This window comes from Drosophila guanche, unplaced genomic scaffold, assembly GCF_900245975.1.
Source record: "Drosophila guanche unplaced genomic scaffold, DGUA_6, whole genome shotgun sequence".
In the NCBI taxonomy this organism is placed as follows: domain Eukaryota; kingdom Metazoa; phylum Arthropoda; class Insecta; order Diptera; family Drosophilidae; genus Drosophila; species Drosophila guanche.
This window is the reverse complement of record NW_022995747.1, coordinates 5,624,591-5,643,990: the sequence shown is the minus strand read 5'-3', so window position 1 is coordinate 5,643,990 and position 19,400 is coordinate 5,624,591. Positions and strand designations below refer to the sequence as shown.

Below are 19,400 nucleotides of genomic sequence, written 5' to 3'. Positions count from 1 at the left end.
AAGCAGTCAAAATTTTCACCATTTATCCGCAAATATTTAGTGAGTATCCCCAAGAAGATGCCACTGGGCATGTGCCTCCCCCCATGCATACACACCCCCAAAACACAGCCTGCCCCCTCACATAACCTCATCAAGAGAAGAGCGGAAAGAGCACGCGTGCAAATGATGTTTTGGGGGCTCCAGAAGTGTAAAGCGCACGTCTTTGGGGCACACACACACACGCACACAGAACACAGAGATACGTCAATATACACACACGCATAGATTCCACACACACACACACACACACACACAGATGCAGATATCAAAACGGTCGGAAGAGCAACGGCAACAACAACAACATTAAGAATGAAAGAGAATAACGATGACGACGGACGACGACGACGACGACGTAAATTGTGAAGAAATGCGCGCTCGTGTGACCCTATAAAAGCCCAACTCCCCCACTCATCCCCTCACCTATACCCACTTCTTTCGCAGGCAAAAACAAATAGGATATAGATACAAATTTTTTCGTGTGTGTTTCAACGTTGGTGGGCTGTTGGCTCACACGCTCCCATTCGAGAGAGAGTGAGATAGAGAGACTGTGTGGCACCTTTTGGGTCTCTGGATGTGGATGTGGCTGCCCCGGGGCAAGAAGTAGTAGTAGGTAACCATTAGATACTTGGCCACAGCTGTCGACGGGGACTGGTGTGGTATCCATTAGATACATTTGATGTTGCCTTCGGGTGTTCGCTGGCTGCCTAGCTGACTGTTGTTGTTCTTGTTGCTGGTGTGATTTCAGGGATTGCCTTTTATTGCGGGTGTGACATGTGAAGTGTGGGGAGTGGGAGAGAATGGGAGCTCAAGTGGAACCCGATTTTGGTTTTATGGCTGAGAAAGTGTTCATTACGCTAAATAATGGATTTTCAATTGCCTGCGGTTAGAACTCGACTTTGATTAGATGCCGGAGTCAGGACAGGACCTGTCGTTTGAGCTGCTGCTCTTGCTGCGGTCTCCAAAACCGCAGCAAACGCCAAACCGCATCAGCACACAGCAGCCGCAGAAAGTGCAGCGACACTGCAACACACCAGCCATAGCCACAGCCACCTAGCCACAGCCACCCATTTCAATGCCACACGACACATAAGAGGTCTTTCCGAAAATGATTTGCCTTGGATTTTGCGGGAATTTTGATGAAAATAGAAACAGATAAGCTTGTGATTTCTTAAATGAAAAACCTGCACAGGAAAGCCCTTAATTGTTGGACTATCCACACAGAAGTGTTAATGACTTGCGGACGGATAAAAAAAACCTGTCGCACATCTCGGATTGCTGAATGAACAATTCATTTACAACTTTTCCATCAAACTGGTTTTATTAGCCACTGACAAAGAAACCTTGTGTACTTTGCAGTGTGGTGTTTAAGCCTTGATCCAAGGGGGCAAACTTTGATTCTATGCCCCGGAGTACTTACAACCTGATATCGATTGATTTCGTCGCCATGGCTGTCATTTAATGAATATTTAATCATTTTTGCTGCATAGTCCGTAATTGCGATAGACAGAGAGAAGACAGCCCATGCCCAGGTGTAGGGGGGAAGGCAGCAAAATTGGATCAATTAGGGTGATAACAACTCCACTTAGGTAATTGGCAATGGCGGCCCTTGACAGACAGGTCTTTGACACGTCTTCAATTGAGGGCAGTTTTATGCAAAATGCTGGGCCATTGTTGGAAAGTAAAATATTTATGGGGGTATACACTTGTCGTTTCTCAGGATATTTGTCTGCCTCTGTCAGAGACTTGTTCAAAGGAGTAATTAAAGAATTACAGTAATTAAAGGAGAAAAGTATAAAGTGAGAGAAAATTACTCGGATTTAACAGTAAATAAATATAACAACAATACTTAAACTTTGAGCACAGGTGCTTTGTTCTCTTTCAGTTATTGTTTATAACTGCAGTTTTCCTAGGCAATCCAAGCATTTTGTTACGGTTAATGATGATGATTCACCAGCTGACTCCCAGAGACCCAGACAGGAATACGTTTCACTTTCAGCTTTTATGGGGGGAAAACAAAAAGAGGAGGGATAGAGTCTGTCCTGTCTGGTCACATTTTAATTGCAATTATTGTTAGGGATAGAGATGGATCATGCTCCACGAATTATTAAGCATTTAATGACATGAAAACGTGTGCAAGAGGACCAGAAGAGATGAGCAGACATGAAAAAAAATATCCCAAATGGAAATAAGAGCAGAAGGAGGCTAGGTGGAGTTTAGAGGGTGGAGCACGTTTCCAAGAATTTGCCAAACAATACACAAAAGTATGTATATGTACACACAAGCACACACACACACACATATACCCCCTTTCTCTTCCTCCTGGACATTGTCACATATAGGAAGGAGTAGGGGTAGCATTCAAACGTGCCTCTGCTTATCGATTTTTATTTCATTTTTATCCGCTCCATGAGGAGCCAGCCATCAGAGCACTCCACCCACTGTGACTGTCACAGTGCCTTCTCCTCTATGGATCTTCCTCTCTTCCTCTATGTACGTGTATACCTTGGCTCTCGGTCCTATCCTGTCCTGAACTCTGCTTTTCTGTCCTGCCTCGGCACATTGTTTTTTTTCTGCACAAACTTTTTTTTTATGCTTCTACTTATAAACGCGCGAGACGTTGTAGGAGGAGAGGAGAGGATGCTGCGACGACATATCGCCATAACACCATCAACAGTTCATACGCCAAAGTAAAGTCGCTGTAGTCCTCCCAGCTACACTCGTTACTCTCTTCTTCTTTTTAGCGGGTATATTTGTTTCACAAACTAATTGATTCCAATTCATAAATGGAAGAAATTCGAACCACACAAAAGCCTACAAGATATAGAAACAAGGAAAAAATCTTTCGAGTTTTTATGCAGAGAATACATTTTTATTTATTTCGACATTTCTGTGCAAAAATTAAATCTAAATCGGATAGCCATAGCCCATGGGAAAAATAATGAATGTATTTGCAAGGGTATCAAGTTGTTCGGCACTCGTATCTAGCCCCTTTGCTTCTTGCTGTTATTGCTATGATGATGATTCTGCTGTTACACTCCTGCTGCTCCCTGCTCCAGCTCCTGGCTCCTGGCTCCGGCTCTGGCCTGTCGTTTACTCGGGGTCCTTTTTCGAGTCCGATTCGCGCGCACGGCTGCCATTGTTACAAAATGTGACAATAGAACGAACGGGGCAGAAGCTGAAACAGCTACAGCATCAGTAGGAGAAAAAGCAGAAAAAACACGAAGAGGGGTGGGATGGCAAGAGCTGGAGAAGAACCAGCCAGCCAGAAACAGAATCAACAACAACAATCGCAGGATGAAAATTTCAGGCAAGAACAAAAGAAGTAGAGTGCAGAAAAAGCCATACCCAAGCAGCGAAGTTTATATACGCTTTACGTTTATTAGCTTAATGATTCAATCCAATATTAATGGAATAATCTATTTCCATAAAATATTCCTTTGATTATTTTAAACATTAGTTCTCTTCTTCGCCAGGACCCAAATGTAATTTGTAAAATTTGGCGACCTTTTCTCGTTAGTTGCATCTCCTTCGAAATTGCAAGCAAATGCAACTCTACCCCCAAAGGGTATTAAAAACCAACGATGGCGGCGCCGTTGCTTCTGCAGCATCTCCTACTTAGTAGGAGAGTGCGAGGGAGAGACAGGCTGGGAGGGGATTATGGGTGGTATGGAGAAGGTGAAAAGGAGTTGCCAGTCAACCAAATAAATGAAACAACAAAGACAAACGCATACACAACGAAAAACACGCATACACACGCAAACACACACTTGCCGCCGCATAAAATATGCGAGAGCATACGGTGCCCATGCCGTTTCCCCCTCTTTGGTAGCCAACGGCAACGATGTAGAGCCTCTCTAGAGTGTCCTCTTATGTGACGGTCGGAGAGGGGTAGTCCGAAGCTTGCATATAAATAAACTGTTTTTTGTGCTCTCTGTGAAATGAGATTTACTGGAGCAGTGGAATAGGGGAGAGAGAAAGAGAGAGAGAGTGAGAGAGGGAACGGCAGAGCGTGGAGTGATTGTGAATGGTTATGAATGTGGATGGATCTCATTAACGCATGATTGCGCATCATTTCAATGAAAAGTTCAACTCAAATACAGATGCACTTAATTAAGATTGTATTTATTTGGCAAACTTTTAAATCTAGGATACATTTTAGTATTCCATCCAACCCAATTACCTTACAAAAGTGCAAGAAAGATTGATAGGGGGGGAGGGAATCATAGCAATGCCACACACAAAAAAGTAAAAACAGAAAATAAACTTGCCACACTAACTTTTGCTTGCACTTTGCATATTTTTTGCTTGCTCTCTTTACCTTTGCTGCTGCTGCAGCATCTCCTTTTATCCAGCACTCAAATTTTACTGACTTTGACAGGCCCCACAGAGTCTTGTGCTCTCTCTCCCTCACTCTTGCACTTGAGGCACTAGCAACTGTGAGTGGTCTGTCAGTGTGTCTGTGTGTGTAAATAGAATTCATCTCGCGACGACTTGCGACCCACTCTCCCACTTCTCCCTGTGCTCCCTGAACTGAAATGCAAAATATTACGCGGCTCTCGCTCTGTTCCAGCAGAAGCTCTCCTTCAAAGGCGGGCGGCACTCAGACACTCAAGCAAATGGCTACCAAAAAGCAAGCAGTCTCCATTCTCCCATTCCCGTGTAGCATCCAGCAACCATCCATCCATGGATCCATGGATCCCCGCACACACTCACACACACCCATTTTAGTCTGCATCTATCCATGTCAGGCAGCCAAAAGTGCGCTCATCTGTGGCTCTGCTGCTCGGCCCAAAAGTTTTTCGAGTATCTCTGTGCACGTCAAGAGTGTAGTTGTTACTGTATCTGTGTGTGTATCTGTTTGTCGATTTATCCTTTAGTTGCGCTTTAGTTTAGTTTTTTTTTTTTTTTTTTTGTGTCTCGTTCCGCTTTTGCTGCGCTAGTTGCGTTTGTGGTCTGCCTTTGTGGGAAATTACCATGGGTCTGTCCCTGACTATCGTTTCGTCTCTCCTTTCTTCCTACCCATCTCCTCCTTTCACTCTTTGTGTCTGTATCTCCTTCTGCTATACTCCCGTCCTTAATCCCGTTCTTCCTTCCTTTCTGTCTCTAGTGCTTTCACTCTTTGGCTAACTGTTTAGTTAGAGGGGAACAAAAAAGGGAGTTTTTGTTTGTGTCAGAGAGGTATCGATGGCGCATCTCTTCTGGCAGTATAAGCGTAACCTGCCATTAACGGAACTGTTGTGTGCCAGAAGAAAGAGACTATTGAAAGCCATAAAGCAGAAGGGCTGTGGTGTGTTCCATGCTTTAATTATGATAAATATTAGATTTAGATTTAATTGCAGTGTAGGGTACGCTTTGAAATAGTTTTTGATAGTTTCCCCGCTGTCGATTCAGTGTTGCTTGTTTTCTAATTACGTAATTGAAATAAAACTACCCTGACACACTCTGACAAAAACACGAAAAACTGTTTGCCAAACTCAAGTTGCTGCCAAGATTATCCACACTGCTTAGTAGCCTGCACCTCCTACATTCGGCCCGTCGAGTGAGTGTTCCTCGGAGGTGCCACCGCGCGCACTAGTGTGCTGTTTCTGTTGCTTTTGATTTGGATTTCGTTCCCTCTGCATCCCCTCCATCCCCTGGCACATTACCAAGGCAACAAACAAAGGGCCAGGCCAGGAATATATCACAGAGAACACAATCTCTTGCTCCTCGAGACGAGGTTGAATGAGGATTGAATGGCGGCTGCCAGCGGGAGGGCAGTCATGCATTAAATGACTGGTAGAGGAGCAAGGAAGGAGAAATGCCAATCAGTGGCTGCACACACACACACGAAAGACAGAGAGAGAGAGAGAAGGGCGCTTGTTAAATTCTTTTGCATTTAGTTTTGCTGTCGATAATGATGCTGCCGATGGATGATGGCTCCTCGTATAACCCTCTCCAATCCAATGCAATCCTTCTCCATATTCCATTCTATTCCCCTTCCCTTACAATGGAACGAGATGATGTCGATTTTGATGCATGCTTATGTTCGTTTATCCTCTGTCTTGTTCCACTACCCTCTCCGCAAAAGAGGAAATATTTTCTTCACCGTTTACTTTCAACTATTTTCATAACGTTCATATGGAGGGTATTTTCGAATTCGACTTGATATTCATGTTAGAGCTTTTCTGTTTGCGTATTATATTCAATTTAGTGCTGCTGCGGTTCCTTTGCTTCTGCATCTGCTGCCTGCCACATTCTCCATCTTCTTCTTCTCCGCCTTCCTGGGTTCCAGCTGTGGCGACGGCATATGCAAATTATTCCTGGGAAGCTGAGCAAAGGAGGCAAAGTAGCAGTAGAACCTCCTTGTCTGACTGCCTGCTGCTGTGGCTTCCTCTTTGCCTGGCAGCGACGGCTCCGTTTAATTCCATTTAGTTGGATAAAGACGAAAATTATTGCGCAATATGGTGGACAGCCAGAAATGTCTCACCACGAAACAGAGCCGTAAATATACACAAAATAATAATTCCAAGAGCAAATCACCAAACACAAAGGTAACACTGCTTGCTTATTACAACGGTAGTTCCACTCATTCCATTCCACTCGAGAGATTAATGTAAAGCATTAGCATTATTTTAATGCTTAGCTGACGCTGCCTCAAATTGAATTAAATGCTACCCCGAGATTGCGATTGCCATTACCTTTGGCTAATATTGTGTGAGTACGGAACCCCTGTGTGCCCCCCGTGGCCAAAAAAAGTCGGTCGTAACAAAAGAAGTGAGAAAGAAGACTCGAAAATGAAGAAGTGCAAAGAACTCTTCAACAAAAAAAAAACAAGAACACACACACACATGTGAAACTGGTTCTGGAGAATGAGCGAGTGTGTGTTAGAGAGAGAGGAAAGTGGAGTGGAGTGTGAGTGGCTCTCAGCTGGTGTTTGAAAATGTGCTAAATGTGCCTGCACAAAGGGATTCAAACAGTAGAGAGAGTGGCTGCGCAGGCAGCGGAGGGAACATAAGAGTGCCAGAGAGAGTGAGAGAGAAGGCCAAGGTACTTTAATTGAAAGGTGAGGCTAATGCACCGCATGCTTACCAATACCGGCTGCACTTGTGCACTGCCTTACCTTCGTTGTGAAATATTCCTTGTGCAAGGGTAAAATACACAACTCTGTGAAATGGCGGACAATTATGAATGCGTTTAAGCCGCTCTGCTCAAAATCCGAGGAGAGAGGTAGGCCCGTTGCCACTTTGGTCACGTACCAAATGATTGCAGCAGATCCCAGATACAACACCATTCCCATATACACTCGTACATGTGTAAATTACATTTAATTTGCATATAAATTTGGGTCAACTTTTCCGAGCTGAGTAAATATTAAATGTTGGTTTATTTTATTTCTTTTGCAGGAATATTGTCTCCTCCGGGTCCGTTTCTGACGCCCAGTCCATCGCCATCGATCTCAGCTAGCCCACGTCTGCAGCCATCGCCATCGCTATCGCCGTTCCCACAGGATGTGGTGCTCGTAGCCGGTGGCAGTCAAGTAAACGCCAACAGCAATCCCCAGGACCACGTAAATAGATAGATTAAGAATACAGGAATCAATCCATACTAATTCCTTGAATCTCTCCCGAAATAGGAGCGCAAGGCGGCGACGCCTGGCAGGCGACAGTCCATCCATCAGTTCGCAAATGGCAGCCCCAATGCTGGTACCGTTGTCTTCCAGCCGAGCCCCTCGCAGTCACCGGCGGCCGCTGCCACGACGGTCATTGGCGTGACGAGTGGTGGCCTCATCGCCGCCTCAGGTGTGGGAGTGGGAGCGGGAGCAGGAAATGCCATAGGAAACGAGCTTAATGCCACCCTCGTGGGCTCCAATAATATCCAGCTTAATAAGGTATGAATCGACTTGAAGTCCAACCCTTCTGAAGATCAATCTGACTGCTTTTCCATTTGTAGAAGGGCAATAAACGTCTCAGTCAGCATCAGCAGCAGCTGGGACACCAGATCTTTAGCAGCCAGGCCGTTGCGCCCACCTCCATCAGCAGCGTAGGGACAGTAGCCGGCGGCTATGGGCAACAACTCAATGCCACGGCCATCAGCATCAGCAGCACGCCCACTTCGTTTGCGACGGCAAACGTGGTCAGCAGCGGGTCCAAGAATCAGGCGAAGAAGACCGCCCAGACCACGGTGGTGAGCCATCAGCAGCAGCAGCATCAGCAGTTTCAGCACTATCAGAGCAGCAGTCCCCTGATAGCGGACAGCCCCATCCCGAGTCCGAGCAACGCCATCGCAGCGGCCTCCATAAAGCCACCAACGCCCCAGCCCCAGCAGCATCAGCAGTCCATGCAGATGCTGCCCCAGCAGTTTACCATCACTGGCGGCGCCCAGCAGCATCCGCACCAGCAGCAGGCCACACAGCAAGTGTTCCAGTTCATCCAGGGGCCGCAGGGTCAGCTGATAGCCACCACCACCACCACCCAGCAGCAGCAGCAACCGCAGCCGCAACAGCTGCAGCAACACCACCAGCAGCAGCACCAACAGCAGCACCAGCAGCAGCAGCGGTTTGTGAGCAGCAATGCAGGGATTGGGCTGTCCACAAAGTCGGGGAAGGCGCCCCAGCAGATACTGCCCAAGCCGCAACAAGAGCTACTGCAGCAGCAGCAGCATCAGGGCAAGGCCAAGGCCTCCAATGGAGGGCAGATCTCGCAATCGTCGCAGCAGCAGCAGCACCAGTCCACGAATCCCGGCCAGCAGCAACAGCAACAGCAGCAGATCCTTTTGCCTGCTGCTGGGAACCAGCATCAGCAGCTGCTCCTCAACCAGATGCCCGTCCTTGTGCAGCAGAATCCCCAGGGGGTGCAGCTCATCCTGCGCCCGCCCACGCCCCAGCTGACGGCCGCCCCTTCGCTGGTCATCCAGCAGAATGGACGCGGACAGCCGCAACTGTCGCAGCCGGCACAGCAACAGCTGCTGCGCATAGTCGGAACGAATGGCGCCACCATGCAGCTGGCTGCGGCGCCCACCTTCATCGTGTCCTCGCAGGCGAACCTCATCCAGCAGACGGCGACGGGTGGCCACTTCCAGAGCGCAATCAAGACGGGCACTCAGCTGTCGGGCTTGCATGCGGCTCTGGCCCAGGCGCAGGCACAGGCGCAGGCGCCACGATCTCAGCCGTTTGCCACGACGGCCACCCTGAACACACAGTTGCTGGGCCAGAGTGTGGCCCAACAGCTGCAGAACCTCCAGCTGGCGGCCGCCGCACAAATCCAGATGCCCAACGGCCTGACGGCCATCTCCCAGCTGCCCGCCCACCTGCAGCAGAGCCTCGGCGGGGCCACGATCAATCTGAATCAGCTGAACGGAGCGCACATCCAGCAGATAGCCACCGCCTTCCAGCAGCCCCAGCCACCGGCCTCCAATGGCCCCAGCAATGGCGGCAACAACACCGCTGGGCAGGGCGACATCTTTACCCAATCCTCGCCCGCCCACGTCCCGATGGCCGTCACGCCCGAGCCCATGCGGCAGGGCACACCCGTGCCGGTCATGCAGCATCAGCAGCAGGCGGCCATGGCCACCATTCAGCTGCAGCAGCAGCAACAACAGCAGCAGCAAGCCCAGATCCAGCAGCTGCAGCATCAGTTGCAGCAGACACAGTCGCAGGTGCAGCAGGCCCAGCAGCAGCACCAGCATGGCAACACCACTGGCAACGCCACAGTGGTTGTGGCAGCGACTCCAACTCCGACACCAACTCCGGCCGAGCCCAAGAAGAAGCCGCGGCCACGCAAGAAGAAGCCAACAGCGGCGGCAGCAGCGGCGGCGGCGGTGGCAGCAGCAGCAGCGGCGGCATCGGCAGCGGCAGATCCACCTCAGCAGAAGATGGCCATTGCTGCCACGCCCACACCGACAGCCTCCGCGTCACAGACAGTGCGCTGCAAGTCGCCTTCGCCACCGCCCACCCACATACAGAGGAGCAGCAACGGAAAACTGGACCTCGGGGATGTGATGAAGTTTTGCGGCATCACGGGAGACGACGATGATGACGAGGACTATGGCATGGGCATGGACACGGGCAGCGAACAGCAGCAGGAACAGCAGCAACAGCAGCAGCAGCAACAGCAGCAGCAGCAGCAGCCTGGCTCCAATGATATCATGATCTCTATACCGAACCAAAACGGCAGCGATGGCATGCCCTTTACGCTGACAATACCCGCGCCACAGCCACACGGACAATCGCTGCCGTCGAACGAAGCCACCGAAATACCAAATATCCTCATTAAGATTGATCCCAGCGATCCCTCAGCCGCTACAGCAGGAGCAGGAGCACTCTCCTCCAACACGCCGTACACACTGTCCACGCCACGTCTGCCAACGGCGGAGGAGATCCAGCGACAGGCACAACAGCATCTAGCGCAACAGGCAGCAGCTGCCGCTGCCGCAGCAAAGATAAGCATACCCCCAGCAGGAGCAGCAGCAGCCACACCAGTTGTAGCGGGAACGGGAACAGCGCCCACGATTAGCATAAGTCTGCCGCTGCAGCCAACGCCCGCACCGACACGCACGCCCACGCCCACACAAACGCCACAGCCCATAGCTGCAGCGCTTAGCTCCAATGGCTCGGCCACCGCAGCGGTGAAACCACGAAGGAAGCCCGCAGTGCGGCGGAACACCAAGAAGCTAGACGCCGCACCTGCCACCATTACCATGGGCAACAGCAGCAACCACTCGACGAGCAGCAGCACCACAACGATAAGCAGCAGCCTGAGTAGCAGCTGCAACAGCAGCATGTCCACCACTGTCAACACCATCACACTGACGACACCCACAACAACGACAAATGTGCCCGTGCCCGTGTCGTTGTCGCTGCCTCTGCCAGTCCACAGCAGCAGCAGCGGGAGCAGCGGCAGTACATCCACTTTGATGCTTTCCCATAGCCTCGGAGGCAGCACCACCACGACAGTGCCAAGTCAGATTGGGAACATACAGATCTCGCAGGTGCAGAACCATCAGCAGTCGGGGGTGCCCCTGAACACTGCCGTGGTGGAGAATAAGATACAGATTATGCCGATAATGCCACCAGGAGCCACAGTGATGGGAGGAACACCACAGCCACAGCCACAGCAGCAGCAGCATCAGCACAACCAACAGCAGCAGCAGCAACACTCAGCACAAGCCACCGGCAATCATCATCATCATGGAACGCAGTTGGTCTTTCAGGGATCTTCTTCGATGTCCGAATCACACACAGCCATCAAGATGTCCAACGATGGGCGGCAGATGCAGCTGGTGGCCATACCACAGGCCACACCTCCGGCCAACACAGGCAGTGCCGCCACATCGCAGACGACAACATCGACGCCCGTGATGACTGCCGGAGGAGCCACCATAATGGCGCCACAGCTGACGGGCGTATCACCAGCGTCGGCGGCGGCCGCTCTGGTGCCACAGCTGACGGGCAGCCTCACGCTGGCCGTTTCGGAGCAGTGCGAACGTCTGATACTGCGACACGATCCCAACAATCCGCAGGATCATCAGTCGCAGCTCATACTGCAGGCACTGCTCAAGGGTGCGCTGCCCAATGTGACGATCATCAATGAGCCAGCAAGGATGCCGATGGATGCGAACAAGCCGCAGCAGCAGCAACAGATGCAACAGCAGCAGCATCCACAGCAGCAGCAACATTTGATCAAAGTAACAGCAGCTGCAGCAGCACCCAAAATAGAGGTCAAAGGTAAGTGGCAAACAATGTCAAATATTGGAATTAGAAGTAATTCTCTTTTATTTATTGCAGTGGCCAACAATCGGAAGCACAACAACAGCATTATGAACACAAATACGACGACAACCACCATGAAACCACCACCGACATTGCCTCCACCGGCGGCAGCCACAAAGACAAACCACGAGGTGTTGTCCTTTCCCCAAATGCCGCTCAACAGTCAAGTGCTCATCCAGCAGCAGCCGCAACAGCCGCAACAGCCGCAGCAGCAGCAGCCCCAACCACAGCCCCAACAATCGCCTGTTCCGGCAGCAGCAGCTCCCCCAGCCGCCACCAACAATGGACAACAGCGATACATTGCTCTGCCACCAATCGATCCTTCCACGCAGCAACTGTTCTGCCTGAACAGCGTCACGAATCACATCACGGCCATGAGTGCCGGACAGACGGCAGCTTCGATTGGACCCACAGAGCGTCTGCTGATTGCACCCGCGGGCATCAATGCACAGCAACTGGCGCAGTGCCTCCAACTGGGGCAGCTGCACTTTAACGATGTCAATCCGATGCCAGCACAGCAGGCAGGAGCAGCAGGAGCAACGCTTCCCTTGAGGCCACAGCCGCCGCAGCAACAGATTGTTCATCCGATTCAACCGATCAGCAATGGATTGGCCGTCACAACGACTGCCAGCTGCACCCTGACCACCACCACCAGCAGCACTTCGACCACCACTACGGTGACCAAGCAAGTGGCAAATGTGGCGCCCATCATTGACCAGAGCAAGGCAAAGCTGGAGCCAGCCAAAACGGGCTCGGGATCGGGTCCGGCGACCAGCACGGGAGCCATCGTGAAGAAGAAGCCTGTGCGCAAGCCCAAGGCAACGCCCACCGCTGCGGAGCTGGCGATCCTCAAGAATGCGGGTGTCGTGAAGCCCATGCCGAAGCTAGATCCGTTGTCGCAGAAACCGAACAACAATCCGGTGCAGATTGTGCAGCCGAATGTGGCCAGCGGCAAGCAGATGATTGTCATCGGCAGCTCCGGAGGTGGACAGACCACAACGACAACAACTACTACAATGAGCACCAGCATACAGCCGTTTCAGACGACAAGTGGAACGAAGTTGGTGGGCATCACAGCGCCCATGCAGCAGCAGCAGCCAGCGGCAACGATTCTGCAGCAACAACAGCAGCAGCAGCGGACGACGGGCTTTAGTCTGGTGACGAGCACAGGAGTTGTCAATGCGGGATCGAGTGTTGTTGCTGCACCAGCGACAGTTTCGGTGGGAAATCAACTGCAGCTGCAACAGCAGCAGCAGCAACCCCAACCCCAACCCCAACAGCAGCAGCAACAACAGCAACAACAACCTCAGATCCAACAGCAGCAACAGCCAGCACAGGCACCGAAACAGCAACCGAACACCGTGTCCCGTGTGCAGACGATCCAACTGACCCCACAGATGCAGCAGGTCTTCAAGCAGGTACAGATGCAGATACAGTTCCTCACATTCAAGCTGCAGAACAAATCCTTTCTGCCGACGATTCATCTCACGCAGGAGATGGACACAGCCACGATTGCCGCCTACAATAAGCCAATGAGCGATGCGGAGATCAATCTGGCACTGCAGCGACTCTTTGCGGATCAGCATCGCATTCTGTCCTCCGGCAAGGAGGTGCCCACACCCGAAGTAATGCTCCCGACTGCCAATGGAAGCTTTAGTCTGATTCCACAGGCGGTGCAGCAGCAGCAACATCAGCAGCAGCAACATCAGCAGCAGCAACAACAGTTGCAGCAGCAGGCAGCCGCTGAGCCCCTGAAGACGGGGCCCTCCCTCACGATTCCGGCCAATGTGGTGCAACCGAATAACCATTCGTCCACCGCAACCACCACAACAGGAGCACCAGGAGGCGGATCAGTGGCAGCTGTGCAGCAGCAACAACAGCCACAACAGAATATAACCCAACGCATTCACATTTATCCGATGCAGCACCAACAGCAGCAGCAGCAGGCCAACAAGCAGAAGCAACAGCAGCAACACGCGCAAGCTCAGGCACAGCAAAAGGCAGCAGCTACGAACAGCAACATGCCGCAGCAAGTGGCACAACAGCAGGAGCAGCAGCAGCCTCCTCAATCCCTGCAGATGAAGCTCAAGGAGTCTCCCGTCATTCGCAACAAAGTGATTTCGAATGCGTCCACTCAGCAGCAGCAACAACAGCAGCAGCATCCACCGAATGGAGCCATCAATATGCTGCCACAGAAGAGCATCAACATGTTGCCACAGCAGCAGCAGCAGCCGACGCTTATAAAGAGTGGTCCGCCGCCGTTGATCTTTGCAAGTGCTACAAATTTGTTGGCCAGCAGCAGCAACAGCAGCAGCAATAACAACAGCAGCAACAACAGTAGCAGTAGCAACAGCAATAGCAACCAGAGTGGCAGCAACATGATACAACATGTGACAAAAATGCTGCCAATGCCACCGTTGCAGCCACAACAGCAGCTGCCACAGCAGCAGCAGCAACAGCCACTGCAGGTGCCTCAATTGCAGCCACAACAGCCGCTTCAACCACTACCACAGCTCCTCCAGCAGCCACAGCAGCCAGCACAACCAGCGGCTCCTCCAATTCCCGTCCTGCCACCAGCACCACAACCTGTGGCAGCAACTATTGTGCCACCAGTGGGTGTGGGTGTGGGCATGGGAGTGGCAGGAATTGGAAATCTGATGCCGACACTGCCGACACCCGTGCTGCCCAGCCTGCCCCTGTTTATGCCACCAAAACTGGATGAACTGCCGCCGCTGAAGCCGAAAATTGCACGCCTCTCCTTGTGAGTAGTTGGTTGAAACAATGCCGATTCTTAAGGGAAAAGCGGCCAACAAATGGATTTTGCACACCCCAAGCAATGACCGAGCCAGAATTAATCTCTTTCTTTTCCTCTCCTCACAGGTTCGTGCGCCAACTGGAGGTGGATCAGGAGAGCTGCCTGAAGCCGGACTATGTGAAGCCATTCCGCACCAAAGATGAGGCAGTCAAGCGATTGATTAGGTAGGATACACACCAACTTCCACAGAGAATCTCTCCTCAGACTTGTGCTAACATTTCTCTCCCTTCGTTTGTGTTTTTCCAGGTACCACTGCATGCACGAGAATGATATGGAGCTGCCTTCCGACGAGGAGGAGGAGTTTGAGGCCACTGCTCTGGGTTTCCAGGATAAGTTTCGTCAATTGAATGGAAAGTTCCAGGAGATCCTCATGCAGGAGTCAACTGTAAGGCGCACAAATCGGTGGGGAGTAAAGAACTTTTATTGATGAATTTCCTGTTCAACTTTTTTAGCTGCCACATCGCACCTCAGAGTTTCTGCAAATGCAACAGCTGATGATCGATGATCTCAAGGGGGAAATCAATGATATACGCACAGCGGAAAAGGAACTAGAGCAGCAGCTGAAGGATGAGCAGAACAGCGAGAGTTTGGCCACCTCACAGATAAAAGAGGAGATCAAACAGGAGCCACAAAACGAGTCAACTGCAGTGGTGGATACCTTTGATTTGCTCAAGAACAGCGCCGATGTGAACAAGGCATTCAGCAAGTCGCAGTCGCAATCGCAGTTGCAGTCCCATCCACAGACCACTGCAGCAGCAGGAGCAACTGTGAAGCAGGAGGCGTTGGATGAGGAGCAGCCCACAACCAATGGCGAGGTGAAGAGAGAGAACCAGAACAAGGATTCCACTAGCAGATTTATCAAAAAGGATTACGGACACTTTGATATTGAGTCGGAGCTGCAGACCAGCTTCATTCTGAAGAAGATCGAAGCCAAGTCAAGGACCAACCCGACGCCCTATGGGGAGCAGCAGCAGTCACAGACACAACAGCAGCAACAACATCAGTCGCTGCAGCAGCAGCAACATATCAAAGGCAATGGCGTGGACCACAATGTGGAGCAGGAGGATGGCTGGTATTGCCTGCAAAATGAACTCAATCTGATGAACAGCGATGGATTGCCGCAGCAGCAGCAGTCGCAGATGAATGGAGGACAGCAGCAGCATTGTCGCCAGCAGCAGCAGCAACATTTCCTGGACACCTCCAATGGCAGCGGAATGATGAACAACAGCAGCAATCAAATGGGTGATCTATTCCCGAATGGTTGCATCGACAAGAGCAATCAGAGCTCGACGAGCAGCAGCAACAGCAGCACCTGCGGCAGTGAAAATAATGCGCCCAGCATCAGCGTCGTTCCCAGCAAGCATAATTCGAGCATTGGCAACTCCTCGTGCAGCGGACAACGGCAGCAGCCAGCGGCCATGGATGCAGCGGAACAGAATCAGCATCCGGCCATCAGTGAGTTCTTCAGCAGCGATTCGGATGTGCAGAAGTCGGTGGAGACGCGCCTGGAGGCAATGTTCGGCGAGTCTCCGGTCCATTTGGACGTGAAGAACAGCAGCGATGATCACGACATTGAGTCGAATCTGGACGAGATCTTTGGCGATTCGAAATCCCCAGAGGTCAAAAGTAAACTGAACATGTGGGTGCCCGATGCCAGCTTCATGCAGCAGCCGCAGCCGCATCCACAGACCCAACAGCAGTATGCAGGACCACAGCAGCAGCAGCAACCAACACAGCAGCAACAGCATCACATTGAACTGAATTGCAACAATAATCCGAGGTGGATGCAGAGCATGGAGGCCCACTACAGTGACTTTATGTCCAGCACAAGCACCAGCAATGGCGATGGCCCCAGCACACAGAGTGGGTTGCTAGTAAACGGTGGAGAGTCGCGCAAGCGGCACTGGGACAGCCAGATGATGGGCTCCAGCAGCGAACTGGAGGATGACAACAGCAGCAAGCGACTGTGCACGGGCTCCTCTTCGTCCTCGTCGCCCATGTCCTCGCAGCAACAGCAGCAGCTGGTGGTGGCACCGCATGGCCTGCTCGATCCAGAGATGCTGCTGCATGATGGCATGGGCGTGGAGCCGGCCAACGGGCCCGCGGGATTCTCACAGATGCTGCACCAGCAGCAGCAGCCGCAGCAACAGCAGCAGCAGCAGGCACCACACAACTTTGCCAATCATCAGGCCTACGCCAGCATGATGAGCACTCAGCAGCAACAGCAACATTACCAGCACAACATGCAACAGCAACTGCAGCAGCAACAGCAGCAGCAGCATCCACAGCAGATGCACGTGAACCATTTGGGCGGACAGCCTGTGGTGACGGGAGAGTACGACGACGACATTAGCCGGCATGTGGCCAGTGCTATTGACAGCATACTGAACCTGCAGAACAGCGCCGACTCGCTGCAGTTCTCGCTGGGCTCGATCCTCGGAGACAGCATGCTGGAGGATCAGCGTCAGGGAGCACAGGCGAATCTGCCGAGCTGCCAGCAGGAGCAGCTGCAGCTGGCACACCAGCGTCGCCGACAGTTGGGCGAGGAGATGAATGACTGCCTGATCAGCGGCGGCGGATCTGCGTCCAATGCCGTGGCGGATAACAGCAGCAACATCCTGCTGGAGCACCACCATCAGCACCAGCTGCAGATGCAGAGCCACACCGTTGGACAGGCGCCGCACCTGCAGCACCAGCACCATCAGAACATCGGACAGGCACCCTCCCAGCACTTGGTGGGGCAGCTGAATGACTTTAGCTGTGTGGCCGCCGGCCTCGACGATCCCGTCAAGTCGATAATGACCTCTTGACTTGGACTCACATCCACCGCCAGCGGAGGAGCAGTAGGAGTAGGAGCAGCTGCCACAACATCGGCAGCGGAGCTGGCCAACAGCCTGATTCTAGAGTTCAATGCCACCACCTTGTGAGCGTGGGCTGACAGCGACTTAATGATTGTATAGAAAAACCCATCCCAAAATACCCCCCAACCCCCCTCCAATTTTTACATCAAATTTTTAATTTGTTTTCGGGTTTTATCCGATTTTTATTTTAGAGCCTAAGTTTTAAAAATTGTAGCCTAAATTATTTATACTTATTCTGTTTGTATTGTTTAGTCCAATATTTTGTACAAATTCTGAACCATTTGCTGATTTATTGGTTACTTAAAGAAACGATAGAATGAAGAAGGAAGGAATAGATGGGAGGAATGGAGTCCCCCTCCCATATACAAGGCCAAGAGAAAAAGATAGAAAAGAGAAGCAAAGACAGCAATTGACGCGGTGAATTGAAATGCAAACTAAACGACGAATAGCATCCAATGCTCTCACGGAACAACAACCCTAATATAAAAAATTATATAGTTACACTAGACAATTTATATTCAAAATAAAACCAAGAGAAATGGGAGAGGCGAAAGGATACGTAAAGGATACACGCAAAAAAAAGAAAAGAAACGAAAAGAGAAACTGAATTGGTTGTACATTTAATTCCGTAATTAAGTTAAACGTGAAACAATTCTGTGGAATCGAAAATAAAGTCGCCAATGCAGTGTGTTCATATATCAGAGACAGAGACAGAGACAGAGGAGCAATCAATCAGAATCAATCAACCACTCCAGATAAATACCTTCCCTTGCATTACGAGTATTAATAAAGAGATTGTGTATATAGTTTCAGCAGTTTCAGGAATATATGTTTATAGGAATTTTAACAGGAGAATGCAGGATACGTAAAGCGCTTTCCATATGACTGCTTCTGATAATACCACTTAAAAACAAACAAAACCTATGGACAGTGTGTGCTCAAGTTGAATGAAATGAAAAGTAAAAGGAAGATGAAGTAAGAGTAGAAGAGCAGGAGTATAAATTTCGGCAATGGAAAGATCTTAGGGACACAGAAGATCTGGCAAACTACGAAGCAAACCAAAAGCAGTTCAAAAATCACAATTTTAGCCAATTTAGTTTAAACATTTATAAATTATTGAATCTATAATGTAATAATACTATCTTTCTACACCTCAATGGAACGATGATGGATCGATGATCGATTAGACGAGCGTATAGAGAGAGGAGAGGAACAAACAAAATGGAAATTTAACGAATCGTATCAATTGTATCTTGATCTTGCGACAAATCTGAATTGTGATTTGTGCCACGTTTTAAATATAGATGTCTGATTAGCTTGTAAAACTTTAATAATAATAACAATTAAAAGTCTTAAACACAGTAAGCAACTACGAAGTTTATCCAAAAAAAAAAAAAAAAACAAAAAACAAAAACGAATCAATGAAAGAGCAAAGCAATTGTAAATGTTTCAAAGCAATTACAATACTAACTACTACTTTAATACCACCACTAAAAACAAAACAAAAACCTACTACGATACGTACTTCCAGACGGACAGAATTGAAGGGAAGGGAAGGAATGAAATGGAACGGAATGCTTGTATTACGTATAGTCAGTAAGGGAACTACTTTCAAGAGGTATCATTAATCTAAGGTGTGCTTCAATATTCGGGCCTCCATGACCCAACCCCACTTCCCCTGATCCACATCCCTTATATCCATCCCATGTCCCTTATGTTTTGCTTCAACTGGAACTTCCACCACTTTCTAGTTATTATTCAAAGACAAATAACTTTCGTGTAAAAAATGTACATGTAATAGAATAATTTAAGTTTGGAAAAAAACCTCAAAAAACTGAATAAATTTAAATCTATTGCTAGATTATTAATGCGAATTGTTTTAAGTTGTATTTAGAACAAGATGAAGAAACTCAGATTACCCACCCCCCGACACCCGCCA

General features: G+C 50.1%; 1 protein-coding gene across 1 annotated transcript in view; it reads left to right on the top strand.

Annotated features, from left to right (window-relative positions):
• LOC117583359 overlaps positions 1 to 19,242 on the top strand; it is a 42,421-nt gene extending 23,179 nt beyond the window's left edge. The window contains exons 2-8 of the mRNA XM_034271628.1: positions 7,422 to 7,585; positions 7,652 to 7,906; positions 7,969 to 11,740; positions 11,801 to 14,546; positions 14,666 to 14,764; positions 14,847 to 14,985; positions 15,053 to 19,242. Of these exons, the coding sequence (XP_034127519.1) occupies positions 7,422 to 7,585; positions 7,652 to 7,906; positions 7,969 to 11,740; positions 11,801 to 14,546; positions 14,666 to 14,764; positions 14,847 to 14,985; positions 15,053 to 17,410 (9,533 nt within the window). The 3' untranslated portion in view covers positions 17,411 to 19,242. The remainder of the gene's footprint in view (positions 1 to 7,421; positions 7,586 to 7,651; positions 7,907 to 7,968; positions 11,741 to 11,800; positions 14,547 to 14,665; positions 14,765 to 14,846; positions 14,986 to 15,052) is intronic.
• The last annotated feature ends 158 nt before the right edge of the window (positions 19,243 to 19,400 follow it).